This window comes from Sphaerodactylus townsendi, linkage group LG06, assembly GCF_021028975.2.
Source record: "Sphaerodactylus townsendi isolate TG3544 linkage group LG06, MPM_Stown_v2.3, whole genome shotgun sequence".
In the NCBI taxonomy this organism is placed as follows: Eukaryota; Metazoa; Chordata; class Lepidosauria; order Squamata; family Sphaerodactylidae; genus Sphaerodactylus; species Sphaerodactylus townsendi.
In genome coordinates, this window is record NC_059430.1 from 99,514,468 (window position 1) to 99,534,368 (window position 19,901).

General features: G+C 47.6%; 1 protein-coding gene across 1 annotated transcript in view; it reads right to left on the reverse strand.

The window, feature by feature from the left end:
* RIMS3 (regulating synaptic membrane exocytosis 3) overlaps positions 1 to 18,278 on the reverse strand; it is a 73,897-nt gene extending 55,619 nt beyond the window's left edge. Inside the window, exon 1 of the mRNA XM_048499398.1 lies at positions 18,059 to 18,278. Coding sequence (XP_048355355.1) covers positions 18,059 to 18,115 — 57 coding nt within the window. The 5' untranslated portion in view covers positions 18,116 to 18,278. The remainder of the gene's footprint in view (positions 1 to 18,058) is intronic.
* Between the last annotated feature and the right edge of the window lie 1,623 nt (positions 18,279 to 19,901).

Below are 19,901 nucleotides of genomic sequence, written 5' to 3' on the forward strand. Positions count from 1 at the left end.
ATCAATGCACGTTGGCAGGTGGTCATGAGTACACTGGCCTTGTCCCCACACACAGTCACTAGTAGCTGGTGAGCATGGCATCCACACATATAAGGCGTACAGTGAAGGATTCATCCTTGTGATGGGGGCAGTTCCTGGTCCAGGGAGGAAAGTGTGTGTTACATACGGTGTGCTCACAAGCCAGTGGCCACATGTCAGAAGGAGCAGGATGGTGCAGTTATGCCCTTTTCCCATCTCCATTTGATTTCTATGTCATTTCAAAAGGGCTTCTTAGTAGAAGCCTTAGATCTTGCACAGGGATCCATTTTAGCAATGAGAGATTAGTGGGGATGCTGCAATATGACAGTAAGAAGAAATTGGGGGGTGTATTTTTCACCTCTGGATGCCACTTTATGATAGACTGCCTTGAGACTGGCTGGTTTCCCTGAGGCTTTCCCACAACACGTTTGCCAACCTGCATGTCTATATTTGCCTAATATGCCCAAGGTATTTGCCAAGCTGTGGGTCCGATTCCTTCAAAGTGGCTTACAAGCAAGTTCATACAAACACCAATTGAATAAGGGAATAAAGCAATTAGAAAGAATGAAATACCAGGCTCCAGCCCTAGGAGCAGGAACTCACATCTTTATGCAAAAGAGTCTGAATCAACTTCCCCTCCAATTGCCCCCCCAATTGTCCATTCCTCTTTGGTCCCCTGTACAGAGTGTAGAGTGGTGGTCATGATCTTCATGATCCAAGGCCATTCCCAGTGGCCTCTACATTGAAGAGGAAGAGGAGGAGTTTGGATTTATAACTCCTGTAAGGACACTCAAAGGGGCTTACAAACTCCTTTCCCTTCCCCACTCACAACAAAACACTCTGTGAGGTGGGTGGGGCTGAGAGAGCTCCGAAGAACTGTGACTAGCCCAAGGTCACCCAGCTGGCATGTGTTGGAGTGCACAAGCTAATCCAATTCACCAGATAAGCCTCCACAGCTCAAGCATCAGAGTCGGGAATCAAACCTGGTTCTCCAGATTAGAGTGCACCTGCTCTTAACCACTACACCTGGCTCTAGAGTGCTGGGCCTTTAAATTCTTTGTGACTTCATTTCCAAGAGCGGGGCTCTGGCCGTCAGTAGCCCTGCTCATTATTTTTACTCAGTTTTCATTATCAAACAACATAAAAAAGATCAAAAGCTGCAAGAAAGTTCATCTTTCAATAGCAGTCCTCTCTCTCCTCCACTACAAAAAAAAGAATACACCGCCTCTTCAACAAAGACCGTCATTTTCTACTATTTCTTTTTTCTCTGTATAGCACAGCAGTCATCATCACTGGTGAACATGAGAAAGGGAAAGGAAAGGGGAAATATATACACAAAGGAGGAGAAAAAGAAGAGCAGGCACACGGGTAGCCAAGAATTTAATCAAAGTGTTGATTCATTACTATTGGAGGAACATCTGGGAGCTCTCCCAGGTCCTGCAGAGCCTCTCCCTTATCCTGCCCCTGTTTCCGTCAGCAGGAAACTATTACTTGGGACCTGGAAATTGTCATCTGCTAATGGCTCAAGGTCAGATTATTTTTTCCCAGTTTTTAAATATCAAAAGCTAGTGCAGAAGGCCACTGGGGTGGGTGGGGGTGCCTGCTTAAATATTTTATTCCCATTCTTTCCCCCACTGATCATTATTCCCACCCACCCACCCATACATTTCTAGTTACCAAGCAAACAATATGGGAAAGAGCATCCCTATCTTTTCCTTCATGGGAAGAAAGTGAAAGGGTGGGAAGGGAGAAAGGAAGGATTTTGAGCCGAAAATAGCCAGCAGTGAAAGAGTTAATCAAACCCTCTTTCTGACTCGGACTCCACCTGCAGGTCGGTGGTCTACCAGGCTGCCCAGAACACACATTTCCCATCCTCCCCACATCCCCTTTGCAACTGTTATTCTGGAAATGTTCTTTTAAAGCAGAAAAACAGCTCAGTTCTGGGGGAAGGCAGGCCTCCTCTTAGTCCAGACAATAGCCACTTATCCCCTTCAAATGAAGTGGTAGGAAAAGCACCGCAGCTCCTTCTGACCATCCCCCTGGCTAGACAGCACACCCCAGAGAGCTGTTTTCCTCTGCGAGTGTGGGCGTGGTGCGATAAACAGCAGGATTATGGAGGGGTTGTGTGGAGAGGATTGACGGCTGCTTTTCTCCTGGTTCAAGTGGCACATTAAAAACGGAACATCCTGTAAGTAGCCAGGGCAGGAGTGCAACAAGGACTTTTGACAGGCCAGGCCAAGCAGTGGGCTGCCTGCTCCACAGGGTCAGCTCTCTGACCAGACCAGCCTTTCTTGGAACTCAGGGCCAAGCTAGATATGATGGTTTCCTCCTGTCTGCCATAGGACCTGCTGTTCTAAAGGGATTTAAGAATGCTATGGGGAGGGGGGTTTGAAGAGTGCCCCACCCCATCATGTGGCTGGCCTGATTCCTTGCAGCCTTTTAAGATTATTTCAAAAGGGCAGCAGTGTCGCCATTGTGTACAGGAAGATGCCTTAACATGTAGCCATCAGTCCTGCATGCTTGGGATTTGTTTTGTACCTCTGCTCCCTGATACTTCAGACAGCTTGATACGTGGCTTGATCCTGACCCTGCTCTTTGCCATTGGCTGTGCGTGCTGAATTGCACCTGGTCTCCTAACGCATCCTGAGGAAAAGCAGCGGTCCTATCTGAGTTGTTCTCTGAAGAGAAAAATAATTCAGCATTTGTCGAATTTAATTAGGACCAAATTGCCACAAAGGTGTTTCAAATGTGTTCTTGTTGAGATTTATCCAGACGGACCAATGTGCAATCCTTTGTCCTTTCTCTTTCTGTCTCTCAGATCACAAGGCAAAATATCAAATGGGAGTAGAATACTAACTTGGGTAGTTAAGGGAAAAAGACTGCCCAAACTGAATTCATCTTCACGTGAAGTTCAGTTGAGCGATCTCTTTCCCATAAATCTTCCAAGGAAGGATTCTGCATCCCTTTCACCTAAAGGTTTTGGCCCAAATCCCAAATTAATGAGTTCTAACTATCCGTGTGCAACTCCGTACACCACAAAAATAACAACACCGTTTACCTGACATCATCAAGGGGAGGGGTGTGGGATAAACCAGAGCCGAGCTGATCTGCCAGAATCAGATTCCTGACATAGTAACAAGAACTGAGACTGATATTTGCATGGCAGCATTCTCACTGGGTGGCCTGTAGTACCTTGCAGTGTCTACTGCCCAATCACAATGAAGTATGCAAATGTTGGTGATTTCTTAAAGGCCCAGGATGCAAATTCCCAAATTTCCAGAGATGTGGGAGAAAGAAGAGAAGTGGACTGTGCAGCAGGCTACTCAGCACTACAAGTGTCACATCAGAGTGTGCCACTGCAGGCCTACTGATGTATAACTGGGGAGCTGTGGTCACTGGTTCCCTGGGACTCCATCTCACTTTGCACTGGTATCATTTGAACAATGGGATTGCAGGAGACCCTTTGTGACAAAGCTATGGGATCTTGTAATAATGATGGGACACCAATCATGACTGGATCCAAAGCAAAAAGATAGTCAAGAAGACAAGGGTGGCTCCCAGACTTGGAGGCCCCTCAGGAAAGGCATGCTCATCTGACTTCTTTAACTTGAAAAGTTGAACTACTGCAGTCTCTCTCTCTCTCCTTCCCATTTTTTCAACTCATCCATGCTCTGAGAAATTCAGGGCACTGTCTTGGGTTTTTGCTTCCCTGTTTGACCCTTGTAACAATCCTGTGAGCTTCTTTAGGCTGAGAGACAGTGACAGGCCTGAAGTCCAGATAGCTTCATAGCAGTGTGGGGATTGGAACCCAGATCCTTCTCCAGTTTTCTAACTACTCTACCTCACTGGTTGGCCATCCCCCTTGCTCGACCTCTCACTTGGGGCTTTTGTTTTCACAGAGGGGCTTGTATCTCCACGTCAGCATGGTGACTTCTGGGGCCTGTGCCCCAGGAAGGGGGTCCCTGCTAAGTTACTGGAGCTCTCCATCTTCTCCCTGCGGTTCCCACCTGCTCATCCTTGCCTTCTGGGCTCAGTTCCCATGTCCACCATGCAGAGGGAGCAGAGCAAGGAAAAACAGCTGCCCTCAGCTTAGGGTTTCCAACCTCCAGGAGCAACCTGAAGATCTCCAAGCATCACAATTGACCCCCAGAGATCAGCTCCCCTGGAGAAAATTGCTGCATTGGGTGGCATTTTGCCCCTACTGAGGCCCTTCCCATCCCCAAATCCCTCCCTCCCCAGCCTCCATCTTCGAATCTCCAGGAATTTCCCAACTTGGAGTTGACCACCCTACTTCTGCACTACTTCTGACCCACCCCGAGGAGCCTGATGCTCCAGGTTACAACAGCTGTTTTGGAGAACCCATCCAGGTAGCAATGGGCATGATCTGGGCACCAGATGCCCAACCATGCCAGCTACTAACAAGAAGCGGTAGAAATTCAGGAGATGTTGGGGGAGGATCTGGATCCAGATGTGCTTTCCCATTCCACAGCTCCTTCTATGTGTTTCCCCCCATAGCCATTCTATGGGTCTGCCAGGATTGCGGAAGTTTTGCAGTTTACATACAGGGACAAGAGCCAGCAGGATGGTTCTGCTAAGACATGGATCTCAAATGAAGGGCTTGTCTGAGACAGGTTGATTGATGGAGATGAAGGGCATTCTCTATTTGGTTATTCCTATGAATAGGTCTCTGCCCCTCCCAGGAGTTCAGATTCAAAAAATACAGAACAAAAAGAGGCAAAGAGAGTAGAGAGGGTGAAGGAACACGAAGGGGCAGGAAATCTTTGTGTGATGGAAATAAGGGATGCTAACAAGATGGGTGGTCATCCCTTTCCCCCTAGGGAACCGTGGGAAATGCAGTTCTGCAAGGGAGCTGGGAATCATGAACAGAGCAGCGCCTCTGTGCCTTCAGCAAACTACACCTTCCAGGATTATCTGAGATGAGCTGTGATGCTCCTGCCTCGCCTAAGGTCAATAAGCCATCAGACCCAAAGGGATGAAAAGAACCGATTGAGAACATGGTGCTTATTGACTGCAGCACAGAAGAGCACCCCCTCCCCCGCTGAGCTGGTTTCAGACATGCCAGATGTGTGATGTGCCCATTTAGTAAATTGCCAAGATGTACCGCTAAAATCGGAGCCTGATCGATCTGCACTCTGGCCTGCCCTGAGCAACAGGATGCTTCAGGTGCCAGTTTTTCGTGGAATGAAGAAAGGAGGACATAAATTTCCAATCATTCTGCTATCACTCGTAAATATTACGCAATAGCAAATGGAGTTGAGTGTGGAGCACGGCTGGAAGGACCCGAAGGGCCCCCCATATAAACTCCTCCTGCACTCAGCCCCCTCTCCTCCTGCTTGTTGTTTAAGTCAGTATGCTTTTTGTCAGTCCTTGCAAACAGCAGACCCACACTCCATCCTTAACGTCAGTAGTAAAGCACTTTGTTTTGAAAGGTGCCTAGAAATGGACAACAGAATGAACAGGGAAGTTCCTGCCAGAATAAACATCTGCTTGCAAGAATCCATACAAATACATCTCCTTTGCCTTCCAGACTGGTTCCCATAGGAATCCATGGGTCAGCAGTCTTGTTTGGTAATTGGCCGCCACTAGCCCTCAAGACCATTAAAGCGACTTTTCGCCCTAGCAACTTATAGCAAAGCGGTTGTCAATTTCCCTGCTTTGTCCTCACCTCAAACACCACATGGAGATAAGTGGCATTTTGGGGCTGTTAGGATGAAAACTTGGAACTAATAAAACTAGTTATTAATTTGATTTTACTCAAAGGAGCAAACGAAGAGGAGGCAGAATATTTCCTGCAGTGGTGTTTCCATAAGGCCTGACCTGATGATTCCTGGAACCAACAGGATTCTTTTTTAAACTCCGTTGGGGACTAGATGCTCGGAAGAAATTGTGTCATCGGGATCAAGTTTGCAGGCCCCAGCCCCCTCCCAGACTCCCAAGTTCTGCAATGCAGCTCTTAAAATCTTAGAGGTTTTTTCTGTGCCTGTCTGAGAATCCTATCAATAATTCATAGTGCAATTTCCTCTGGGGAAGGGGCTGCTGTCTTGTTCTTTGGCTGGCTGCAGCCGCACCATTGGATTCTGGCAAAGAACGGAACACTCTTCTTTTCCTTCGGCCTCCTTGCTCCGTCCAATGGAGTTACCAAATCAGAGCACAACTTCATCAGGTGTGGCAAGTGTACGCAAGGGGTGTGAAAGTTTGAAAAGCTTCGCTGGCTGTCTGGTTGAAGGTGGCCAAGTGAGTAGCCTTGTTCCTTTAAGAGTGTGCTTAAATAAATTAATATTGGTTTCCTCTCAGTTGATCAACAATAACGTTTTTCCCAAAGAATCCTGGGAAACATAGTTTAAGGAGAAGGTGAACGTGTGAGGCCAGCATACCACCCAATGATTTTTCTTTCTTTGCTCAAACCGAGAAAGGTCTTGCTCCCAAGATGCTGACAGTCTTTAAATGGAGATGCTGGGGATCAATCCTGGGACCTTCTGCATGCAAAGCAGCTGCTCTGCTACTAGGCTTGCCAACCTCCAGGTGGGACCCGGAATTCTCCCAGAGTTACAGCTTGACCTCTAGGATACAGAAATCAGGTCCCCAGGTGAAAATGGAAGCTTTGGAGAGTAGATTTCATGGTAAAGCACAGATGACAGGTGAAATCCCTCCCCACATTTTCCCCTTCACAGGCACCAGTCCCAAATATCCAGGAATCTGCCCCATGTATATTCACAGCTACATTCCTCAGGGGAACTTTGGGAGGGTGAATGCCTGCTAAATCACTTTAGCCATAGTGTGGAAACATCCTGAAATTGGGCTAGAATTGTATTGCTTGTGCCTTTTCTCTTTGTGGTGCAGCAGGTCAGAGATCAATGGCTCCTGGTGTTCAGTCTATGTACTTCTTCTAAGTAAAATAGCCTGGCCCTAACCTAGACAGCTCAGGCTAGCCTGATCTGGTCAGATCTTGAAAGCTAGTTGGGTCAACCCTGATTACTACTGGCATGACAGACCACCCAGGAAGTCCAGGGTCACAGTACAGAGGCAGGAAATGGCAAACCACCTCCATGCCTTGAAAACCCTCCGGGATGCCCACAAGCTGACTGTGTTTTGACAACATTTTCCACCACAACAAGATGCACACCGCTATTGGCTCCATTGTAAAAATCACATTATGTTTCATATAAGGTTCATGATGGCGCCATGGGACGCTTGAGGATGCAAAAAGCAGTGTGAGTGTGGGCTACTGCTGCTTCTCCCTACCTGGTATGGTTGCAACCCAAATTAATGAAGTTGTGTTACACTATCATAGGTTTATATTGAGGTACTGTATTGATTTTATTGCTATTTGATGTTGGAATCCGCACTGAGTCTCCAAGGGGAAAGGCAGCCTATAAATAGAATAAAGGAATGAATAAATAAGCAAACCAGAAAAGAGGCGCAAACCTTCCATCGTGCGTGGGATGCAAAGTGCGATACAAAGACCTTGCGTCATCACCCAACAAATACAGTTTTGTAACAAGGCGATGGAGCCCAATTCTGACATCAGTTGATGCCGACTTGGAATTTCTCTTTGCAACCCCTAGTGAGCTTTGACTAGGGGTCAAATATAGGCAGATGCTGCATGGGCCAAAAACAGCGGTGTGAAACTGGTGTGAAACTGGTATAAAATGGTTTAAAACAGTGTAAAATGGTTTACACTGTTTTCACACCGCTGTTTTTGGCCCATGTGTGATCTGCCTCAGAGTGGAGTGCTAAATCCCTTCTCCTGAACAGGCCCGTGGAAAGTAGTTCTGCTAGGAAGGAAACATCTTCCACATGCATCTTTTTGGCCTGAGGTCAGCAATTCTGGACCAGACAGTACTCATCAGGGGGCCTGTATTAGACTCGAGGGCTTCTGGTTGCTGACTTCTCTTTTTATGAGGGTGTTTTTTAATGTGATGCTTTGACTTGCGGCTGCTTTTTATTCTTTCTCTTTTTAAGCAAAATGCCTGGGCTCCATTGAGGCACTGCAACCTCATCAACAACAGAACTTAATCTTCCCTTCGGGAGGACTCCAAAAGGTTGGCAGCAAGCCCTGGAGGAGAAAACGCTTAGCGCAAACAAAAGAGAGACTCTCTCAGGGAGCTGGTGTGTGTGTGTGTGTGGGGGGGAGGTATCAATCCCTGGAGGGCGAAAAGGTCTACCTTTAGAAGCAGGGGAGGCTGGGACAAGCAGGGAGGGGGGGGGAAATGGTTAACCCAGGCAAGGATTGTTGCAGGTGTGGTCCACTCCCCCCCACACAAAGTACTTAGACAGGCCAAGCCTTCTACTGCTTGGAGGAGCTTCCAAGAAATGCGTGAGAAATCAATGAGAAGCCACAAAAACTACAGTCACCCTCCGGCCAACCCAAGTGATCTCTGTTGCTGTCTTGGAACTGTTCAAATGACTTAAATGAGATTGACCACTTTGAAATTTAGAGGCTATTACTTCAGAGAAACACCTTCCTTCAATAATTAATATTTATTTATACTTATTTATTTATACTTTAGGCTTATATACCGCCCCGTCCCCGGAGGGCTCTTTCCTTAATACCTTTCCTTACATTACCCATCACCCATCACCCCTTTCAAGCGCCTTGCCAAGTCCACAGTCACAGTCGATAAAAGGAGGAGATACATTGGTCAGTCTTGTCTCACCTGCTGGCTGGGGAGGTGTTTAGGAGGACAGAATGGGGAGGGGATGCCACAGTCAATAGGGTGTTGGGTAGGGATAGTTATGGTGGTGGGAAAGAATAGGCCAGGCAAGGAGAAGGCACAACAGACATTTGTATGCTTTTGCCCCTTCTGGTTCTTCTTCCAGCCAGAATGATGCTGGTGACCATGTCAACATCCCACTGGGCTTTAATAGCTCGCCTTTAAATGCCAGGTCAGTTAGCAACAGATGAAGTGGCAGACACCCACGACTTTTCCCCAGGGATGTACCCAGTATGGATCAACAATGGGGTCAGATCCAGCCCAGCACTTTTGTTGGCGAAAGAAATTACATCCACCAGTGGAGTGCAGCTTTTGCAGTTCCTGCCTCCTGAGGAAGCCTAGCATCCCCTCTGAGATCCTGCTTCTGGGGAAGAGGGGACCCCCACCAGCAGGTTTTTGGGCTGGACCAGGATAGGGGAATAGGCTCTGAAAGTCATGCAGTGCAAGCAGAAGAGCTTGTGCCCAGGAAAACACTGCACAGGATCCAACCCATAGGCTGGGAGTTCTGTGTTCCCCTGGCATGCATGAACCTGAGTGGATCAGGACTATGGCACAGAAAAAGGGGATTTAAAAAAACCCTTCCCAATTATGGTCCATACCTGGAAGTGACATTACGGTAATGCCCGATTCTCCCCTCTAATTTGCGTCTACTGTTCCACCAAGCAGCAGGGGGAGCCAGGGAGTAAGAGGTCACTTACCATAGCAGGCCACCTAGTCTTCCTAAGCACCAGTGTGATCCAGCAGGGTCTCTTTGTGTTCTCATTCTAAGCTGGCACATTTGTTGCACCCAGGACTGCTGTTTTCAGGGCTGCAATTGGGTGCTCAGCCTCCTTCCACCACACTTCACAATGTCTGCCTTCACTCACAGCCTTTCTTCTTCCACCCGCCTCTGGTTGCTTTGCTAGATCCAGGCCTGGCATATTGACGCAGGCCCATGACATCAACCTGCTTTGAAATATCACCAGCTTTCAGCTTGTGACTCACGAAGATGCCGCCATCCACATTACTTACAGATGTGCAGCACAGTAATCTAGTAGGCTGCGATAGTTTTGGCACCAGAGCTAGGGAGCCTGTCCATCTCTAATGCAGATCTGCACACCTTGCCTTGATTTCTGGCAGGGCCTTCCTGAAAGCAGCTTCCCAAGCCATGCCCTTTCAAAATCCATTCATTCATAAGTCTGTAGCACCATTCCCTCCGCTTCCTGATAGCCTTTCATTCCCCACTTTTTTGCCACAGGATATGAGGGCTCTGTTGCCTTTGCACACAACAAAGTACAAGATTGCAAAGGCAAATCCATTCTATCCAAGCCTGCCCTTTCCAAAATCTCCACTTTATACTGTTTAAATTGAAATGTGGCTGTTTTACTTACAAATCCTACCACTGTCTCATGTCGGGGTGGGGGGAGAAAAGATTCATGATCCCATCCTTCCTAACAGTGCAGACAATTGTTTTGGAGGATGTGTGACCTCATCACAACATCTCCAATACCTTCAAAAATGAGGAAAAGGGATTTTGGCTGAGAGTGAGCAAGTAGGGTCATCATATGAAGGCCATGTTTTACACATTTGAAAAACTCAGTTTTGGGAACTGCCTTGAAGGGAAATCAGGACTCTGGTAAAGTCCCTCTCTATGTTGTCCAAGTGGGCAGCGAGATATTCAGGGGTGAGGAAACCATGCAGTTCACATACCACTTACATATGAATTATTAGCCCCTGCTTGGATGCTGTTGGAAACAATGGGGGGAGGGGGTTTCCCCCACAGAAGTATGATGTTTCCATGTACTTCCTTGTCTTTCCTGAGACCATTCTTTATTTGGCTTTGCTATGATCACAGCAAACTTGAACGGGCACCCAGGTGGGTGGGAAAGTCCAGATCTTCCTAGGGCCACCCACATCAACATTATGTTCCTTGCCCCCAGATGACAGTGGCTATTTTCCTGGCCTCTGGAGGACTTCGGCAATTATATGTCACCATATTATAACAATCTATTAGCTTCTTTATTAGATCATCTGATTCCCCAACATTCTTTCTTTTAAAAAAATTAAATCCATAGCTCCTTTTGTTGCCTTTTCTTTATATCTCTGCAATAGTAGATTTTTTAAAAATGAAACCTGGGTGGGACATGGGGATCCCCCAGAATGGGGATCAAGACTGCAGAGATCGGCTCCCCTGGAGAAAAGGGAGAGTGTACCCTATGGCACTGTGCCCCACTGAGATCCCTGTCTTCTCCAGATTCCACCCTCAAATCTCCAGGAGTTTCTCAACCTGGATTTGCCAACCCTAACCCCCCACCTCCCACTGGCGGCCAGGGGGGACTTGGCAACCCTAACTATGGGAGATTACCACACCCCAGATCTAGGGCTGCCTATTCTGGCTGGGGGAAGACTCTGAGGAGGGCAGAGTTTGAGGAGCCGAGGAAACTCAGTTATTCCATATCCTCTGAAGCTGCAGTTTCCTCCAGAGGAACTGATCTCTGTAATCTGGAGGTAACTTTTAATTCTGGGAGAATTCCTGGAGGATGACAATCCTAACGGGGTCACACACAGTGTTCTTTGGCCAAGTGGAGATTTGAAGCTGGGTTTCTCCTTTGGACTGTCCGATCACCACTCTGGCAATTTGAGAGTGCTCTCTTGTCTCCGAAACGGAGGGGAGGCGAAGGCACATCAGACGCCCTGTCCAGGAGGTGGGATGTTTAAGCCAGAGACTCAAACAGTATCAGCCCTGGTGCGGTGCTAATGAAATCAACCACTCTATACCCACAAGATACTCTCAGTGCGCCGGGTGATGTAATCTAGCACAGGGCTAATTGCTTGTTTAGCACAGCCTTGAAAGATCTCTCTAAATGCCTCCTTGCTGAGGAGCAAAGACTGAGAAGCATTTCAGCGTCTTTCCTCCAACCGTCCTGTTCCGGTTAATGGTTTAGATTACGACTATGCAGGTTTCCAATGTATTTTTTAAAAGAAAACCGGGAAAGAAAATCTACTCATTCCAACCCTATCCTTTTCAAAATCACAAATTTGCACTTTACGGTATCCATTAACACCACCCACATCCTTAACATCCTTTGGAGCATAGGTGCCAAACTTGCGGCCCTCCAGATGTTATGGACTACAGTTCCCATCATCCCCTGCCAGCATGATGCTTGCAGGAGATGATGGGAACTGTTGTCCATAACATCTGGAGGGCTGCAAGTTTGACACCTGTGCTTTGGAGGGTGAAGAAAAAGTCCAACTCTAGAAGTCATCAAAATGGGAAATTGGTAGCAATAGAAAGGTCCACCCAGATCAACAATGCTACAGATCTGGAGGTAATTGGATTTGTTTTCTGAGTGTCCTCTGGGCATCTAAAATATGGATTTGTGTGTGATGTTGTTTCCTGTATGGATGGGCCCTTCCATGGGGAAATGACAGCTATTCCATCTGTATCAAGTAAGCACCTGTGTGAACGGGTACCGTTCAGCTGGTAAATAGCTAGCAATCTCAGCACTGACATGCTTCTCAGACCTCAGCTTTGTTTTGGAAGATTTAGATTGCAGTCAAGAGTGCTTTTGATAAGGATCAGAGTGCTTTCCTGGTTTCTGCAGAGCAACCACACTCTATCCCCACTTGTGCAGGCAAAGGGTGACGAAGGCTTCTAGCCATAGTCCTTATGACTCTCTGTTCTGTTTGTTGTTGTTTTGAGAAACTAATCATTGGAAACATTGGCTTGCAGTCTTTTTATTGTGTGGCAGGCAGACGTTCCACAAGTGCACCATTCCTGTGTCAGAGAAGGGATGCTTCACTTGTTGAATTTCTCCCTGCCTCACTTTGAAAGCCACGGAAGCCCTGCTGAAGAAAGTCTTTGCCTCTCTTAGGCCTACGGGTACTGCTGCCTCTCTTTCTCACTCATACGTTCTCCCCCACCCCCATCCACCTTCCACATTATCAGGGTTGTGTTCTGTTGCTTCTTGCCACCAATTAGCCTGGCCACATTTCCCTGAAGGAACTGCGGTGGTTTTTATTAAAGCTAATTGGAAGAGAGCTTGAAGCCTTTGAACGCAAAACATTAACCCTTGCATGACTGATCACTTACAAAGGAGCCAGGAGGGAGTAGGGTGCAGACAAATGGCCGCTCAGTAGAGGTGTTTGCACTGGAGTTTCAGACAGTGATTCACTTCCATGAAGACAGACCTTGGAGAGGCCATGGGTGTTTGGTGTTCACCTGAAAGGCCTGCTGCCCTGCTCCCTGGTTTGCGCAGGTCAGTTGTGGTATCTGGTGGCAGGTGCTTTGGGGCACTCTATTTAATTGTATATTCCAGGGCTGAATTCCAGCACAAGGAGATATAAAGTAACAGTTGCTGACTTTATTTTCCTGACTGGGTTCCTGTGTCAACAATAGCTGGACGACAGTCAGACATTCAGCAGGTGAATTACACACACACACACACACACACACAGGAGGGAGGGAGGGAGGGAGGGAGGGAGGGAGATCTATTTAGAACAGGAAAAGCAAGCAAGTTGGATGTTCCAGCTGAAATTGTGAACATGTTAAGTCCTGCCATCCTCTGTGGGAGAGCTATCAGCTAAGCTTCCACTGAAATTGCTTAGACCTGGTTCACACAAACAGGCATGGAGGGGAAAAAAGTCCTCTCTTTAACAGAGTCTCGGTGTGAGATTTTCAGGGCATGGAATAAAATAACATGATCTGGTCAAGAACATCTCACCTCTGTTAAAGGCACAGGGAATTGTCTCCAGCCAGCCAGTTGGCCCCTTGATGACCAAACTGAAGGACTTGGAATGCCCCTAAGCCACTATCATCTGAGGGGGTTTGACCAGCAGAGAGCCAATGATTGGACAAACACGATGCTGGCATGTTACTCTTGCCCGCCTGGTGGTCCATTTAAACAAGATGCTGGATGTGAGAAAAAGGAATCCCACCAGCAAATTATTCTGTTCCTTTCCCCACTGGCACTGCGTTTAAATGAAGCCTGAAAAGCGCATCATAGGCTAGGTCATGCCCAGAGGCAACCAACCAACTAAGGTTGCCATGCGAAGCACATTTAATAGTAAGATAGCACAGTGCAATTCAACAATTACTTTGGGGTAAGCAAGTTTTTCACCGGACTATGCAGCTACAGTCCTAGAAGCTTCATGGAACTCAAGAGGATTTGTTTCAGGACAATGTTGAAGACAGGCCTGGAAAAAAATTTCCTGCCCGTTTAATAGACACTTAATGGAATGTTCTTTATCTGGAAAGCTATGTAGCTATGAAAAGCTTCAGCTGCCCATTTCCACACAGTTAAGCCTCTGTTAAAAAGGATATTTTTGCCGGGTCTGTTGGTAAAGGGTTCAAGGTGAAGGAAAAGAGATTCCACCTAAACATCAGGAAAAACTCCCTGACAGTAAGGGCTGTTTGACAGTGGAATGCACTTCCTGGGAGTGTGGTGGACTCTCCTTCTTTGGAGGTTTTTAAACAGATGTTTGTTGGTCATCTGGCAGGAGTTGATGTGTTCCTGCATTGCAGAGGGTTGGACCTGATGGCCCTTAGGATCTCTTCTAACTGTATGATTCTGTAAACCCTAATTTTAGGATAAAGATGCACAGGATCCAATTTTTAGGGTTGTCAGCTGCAGGTTGAGAAACTCCTGAAGATTTGTAGCTGGAGCATGGGAGGAGGGAGCTCAGTGTGTCATGGCGCCATCAAATCCATCTTCAACAGCAGCCATTTTCTCCAGGGAAACTTTGTTCCATAATCTGGAGATCAGCTGCAATTGAGAAGATCTCCAGGTCCCACCTTGAGGGTGGCAAACCTCAACTGGGTGTCAATTCCAGAAAAGGGGAAGGAGACAAGGCAAGAGGTTGCGAGAAGGGCTGCCAACATAGCAACAACTGGCCCTTGTTCCTTGGCCTTTAACAACTTCACACAAGCGTAGGTGAGTGCCTGACAAAAAAAGTTTTATCTGCTGATTCTCGCACACCAAACTGCTGCTAGAAGCACAAAGAGCAAGGTAAGCTACGCAGAGGCGTATCTAGGAAAAATGTAGTCCGGTGAAAAATCTGAATTTTCCGCCCCTCGCCCCCCCATATGAAGACAAAGAAGAAGAGTTTGGATTTTTATCCCGCTTTCTCTCCTGTAGGAGACTCAAAGGGGTTTACAATCTCCTTCCCTTTCCCCCTCACAACAAACACCCTGTGAGGTAGGTGGGGCTGAGAGAGCTCTGAAAAGCTGTGACTAGTCCAAGGTCACCCAGCTGGCATGTGTGGGAATGCACAGGCTAATCCGAATTCCCCAGATAAGCCTCCACAGCTCAAGTGGCAGAGCTGGGAATCAAACCCGGTTCCTCCAGATTAGAAAGCACCTGCTCTTAACCACTACGCCACTGCTGCTCCTGGGCGGCTGATCTCTCCTACCACGACCAAACAACTTTTTTTGCACCAGGACTTAAAGTCACTGTATGGACCCAGGGGGAAGGAGGAGGGGCGTGGGGGTGATTTTCCAAGGGGGTGCATGTGACTAAATGGTCATAGCCCAAGGACATTTTACCCCATATGTCCCCCTGTTGCATTAGCTGGCAGTCTTGCCAGGATGGGAGACCGCCTTAAGCCAGTCCTGAAATACCTTTGGCCTTTTAAAGGCAGCATAAGCCTTTGTGGACACAGGAGCAGCAGTACCTGTCCCAGTTCAAAGGTATGCATGCTAACAAGGATGGGGGAGAGGCATCTTGGTCTCCCTCCCACTCCCCTGCGGTTATTAACATTAGAAAGGGCTCTCACCCAATTAACCGAAGCTTAGCTGATTAATGATATGAGTCTGAACAGATTAATTTCACTTCTTTAGCTACGGGACTTCAAATCCGCTTTTCAGTGACAGCTGCCGAAGTGGGTACAGGGAGTCACTCAGTACGACACCTTCAAAATCACAGGCTAATGTTGACTTTTATTTCATAATATCTACCACTGATTTTCTTCCATTTTTTAAAAAAATTGCTTCCCGATATTGAGGGCACGTATTTTACCCAACCAAAAGATTTTTAATCCGTTATTCTCACCCATGCAACATTTAAACATGGCAGCTGTAATCAAAGATCACCTAACATAAACCCTAGTCTGAATACAATCCAGGGTGTTCCGTGGGAAATCAGTTCCATGAACCTGCACTCACGGGACAAGAACCGGTATGGTGTAATAGTTAAGAGCAGCAGACTCTAATCTGGAGAACCAGGTTTGATTCTCCACTCTTCCACATGAAGCCTGATGGGTAGCTTTGAACCAGCCCCCATTCTCTCTGAACTCTCTCAGTCCCATGTATCACACAAGGTGCTTGTTCTGGGGAGGGGAAGGGAAGGCGATTGTAAAATGCTTTGAGATTCCTTAAAGGCAGAGAAAAGCACAGTTAAAAACCAACTCTTCTTTTTCTTCTCCAGGCTTGTTGGCAACCCTAACTGAACTTCTTCGGTGCCAATATTAGATATATTGGTCCCAATCCAAAGTTATGCTGCAATTTCTTGCTTCACTTTCCCAGCTGTAAACTCCGATAAAGGACTTGCATGAAAATAAATGTCTGAGATGGGAACAAACATCCCGTTGTAAGCCACAGAGCTTGGTGCAGGTACCCCAGTGCATTCTGCAGGACTTAGTCACAACTATCTAGATTGAGAGTAGAGTTTGCCCACAGGCAATTTTTTTTGTTAAAGGTCTGGCCCAGGGGTCTACAAAAATTGGCCATGCTGGCAGGGGTTGATGGGATTTGGCCATGCTGGCAGGGGCTGATGGGATTTGTAGTCCATGAACATCTGGAGAGCTGCAGGTGCAGACCCCTGGTCTGGTCCAATTGTGGGCCTTTTAGCAGTGGTTGGATCTGAAGAAATGAGTGGGTGGTGCTGGGCACAGCATGGAGAGGAGCCCAATCAGAGGAAACTCCCACCTAGGTACAGGAGCAGTAGTAGCAAAGAACATTGGCAACCCAGGAAATAAATCAGTAAATACTCATGTTTCCAGGAATTCATTTAAAGTGGAAGGCAGGCAACCAAATCCTGTGCCTAGTTATTCAGAACTAGGTTTTCAGCCAAAAAGGCAGTGGGGACCTGAAATCTATCTGAAATTAGGATTAGCCCAAATTTGTTCAAAGTGGGTTTCCAGCTGCCTGGAGAAAAAAATTGGCCAACCTCTTTAACAATTGCAAAAAGAACCAGATGAGGTTCTTGACCTCCAGACTTTGAACATTATTTTAAATGTTTACATTGTTGTTTATTATGTCTTTGTATGCTTTAGCTCTAGTTTAATTAGTTCAACGATGTATCGCGATTGCTGGGTGGTTTTAAAATATGAGTTCATTATTTTTTTTTTATTATTCTTTGATTTATATCCCGCCCGATCCCCGAAGGGGATATCAGTTGGTCAGTGCCCTTGTGAGGGCAGAAAGGTGGGATCTGAATTTTGCAAAATGAAAAGTAAAATAAAAAATAATAATTTCAGCTGCCTATTAAAGGGACAAGACACATTTCTCCAAGGCTGTTGCCAACTCTAACAGCCAATTACTTATTGTCATCTGCTATCTATGAGAGAAGCAAGAGGGACCCACCATGATTATATATACTTAAGATGATTGGGGGAAATGTAAACATTAAAAAATGTGACAGTGCTATATTCCCCTTTCAAATTTGGCCACTTTGAGTAAAGATGGCCACCTATTTAAATTGGCCCTGCTCCTCTGCCTTACATGGAAATTCGAAACATAAATTCTGGGCAACTGGAGCATCTTCTAAACTTTTGCTCCATGCCAGTCAGAGCTTCACCTGCTCCTCCCCCACTCTTTTCCTTCTTCTTCTTCTTCTTTTTTTTTTTTTGGCATGCTGGGCTGCTTGATAGAGACTCAAGAGTAAGGGAGGGGCGGTTTTTAAAATGTGGGTCCCTGCTTTTTTCATGCTGGACTGCTTGTCCCCAACAGGGGACAGTTCTTTTTTTAAAAAATGGGGGGCAACCTTGCCTTCAGCATCGGGGGGGGGGGGCACCAAAAGCGAACTCTGTAGAAATGATGGCAAACAAGAGCTGCTGGAAAGAGAGCTGCTCCCTAAAAGGTGCCCACCCATTTCAGAACGCAACGAGCCATTTGCACCCTGCCTGCAGCCTGTCCCCCCTCCCTGTCTGTCCAAGTTGACTTGGCCCCTTTTGCACCCCGTGGGGGCGGGGGGCTTGCGGACTCCTGTGCCGGAGCTTGGTGTGACGTCCAAGGGGGCGTCTGTGACAATGCACCCCCAAAGGAGCATCTTCCCCTCTTCAGGACCGCTGCATCCCTTCCCCGGCGCCAGGCAGCGCTGCCTACTCACCTCCCCGCCGCCCTCTTCCGCCACCGGCGAAGGGGTGGTCCTCCTCGACTCCTGCATGCATCCACCTGTCCCTTTCTTTCCACCGGGAGGAGAGACGCTTGGAGGGATGCAGCGGGTGGGGACCAGAGCAGCCTGGGGGGAAGTCCTCCTGGCGATCGCGGCTGGCGCTGGGCTGTGGCAGGTGCCGATCCGAGCTCTGCCCACTCGCAGGCAGCCGCTGCAGCCAAGAAGAGGCAGCTGCTCCTGGCTGGGCGGGCGCCACTCCGTCCCCACCCAAGGCAGCCGTTCCGCCCCTTTATCCTCAGCCCGAGAGAGAGCCCCACTGGTGGGAATGCCACGGGGTCTTGCTGGAGCACCGGAGTCAAACGCTGGGCCCCCGCCACATATGGGATCTGGACGGTGGACCCCTGGGAAATGAGAACAGCCCTGTTGTATGGGCTGGGTGTGTGTGTGTGTGTGGGGGGGGGGGGGGCAGTGTTGCAAACAGGCCTGGCAAAGAGCGTCCTGTCCCTTTTGTTATTATGTAGGGATTTTCACCCCGACTTGTACAAGGCCCCTAATAAAACCAGAACACTAAAACGGAACCAATGAATGCAAATATAAAATCATAGCAATAAAAACATAAAATTAGACCAAATGCCTACTTCCCCAGGCCTAGTCCAGATTCTGCAGAGGGGCTTCTTGCAATACAATCCACCCCAGCATAGGTGTCAAACTCGCGGCCCTCCAGATGTTATGAACCACAGTTCCCATCATCACCTGCCAGCATGGCTAATTGCTCATGCTGGCGGGGATGATGGGAACTGTAGTCCATAACATCTGGAAGGCCCCCGAGTTTGACACCTGTGCACCAGGGGATGGGATCGACTTCCCTACTTGAAAAACTTTGGCTGCCTCCTATCACACACTGAGCTTCTATGGAATGGGCAAGGCTTCCCCCCCCCCGCCCCCTCCCAGATGGTTGGGAACCCTTAATATGGGGCAGTTTTCCATAATGCTTGCCTCCCCCACCCCTTCCCTTTCCTTTCCCTCTCCCTAACATGACTGATAACAATATTGCGGGGAGGGGCATTGGGTTGCTTTGTCTATCCTTGTTTTAAATGGCAACAAGTTATAGGGTCTGCGCTGGAATTGTTAAAATCAATTTTATGCATTGTTATATCATTACGTTATGAATTCTTTGCTGTAAGCTCCACCCGAGCCTGCTTGGGAAAGAGCAGCCTGGAAGACTAATAATAAATAAAACAAAATTAGCTCATTCTATGTGTACTGGAGTCGGGGGAGTGGGGGTGGGGGCTGATGTAGCAAAAACAGACACCACAGATCAAAGGCCTGAAATGTACAGTTCCTATACCTCAAGTTCTCCCTTTCCAAGCTGACAGTCATAACATTCTGCTTTTGTAATATAGGTGCTGGGATGGTGTACTGGCCCAGAAAAAAACCCATCCCCCCAAGCCTGCTCTTACACCAAAGTCAGCAAGCGAAGCTGAGGCTGCAACAACCCTGCTGGATCAGGCCCAGGTCCAAGCAGTCCTCTGTCCTGTTTCACACAACAGCAAAGAGTTGACCTCCTCTTGTTCCCCTGCTGGAGCTGGCATTCAACGCTTCTCTATCTTACATCGCCACCGAGGTTTATTTATTTGCTTTATTTATACCTTGCTTTTCTCCCCCGTGGAGACCGTTGACAACATTCTTCACTTCACCATTTTTTCCGGCACAGTGACCCTGTGAGGTAGGTTAGACTGAAGTGTCTGTGACTGGCCCGAGGTTACCCAGTGTGCTTCCAGGGTAGATTGAGAATTCAAACCTGGGTTTCCCAGACCCTAGTCCAGTATGCGCATGG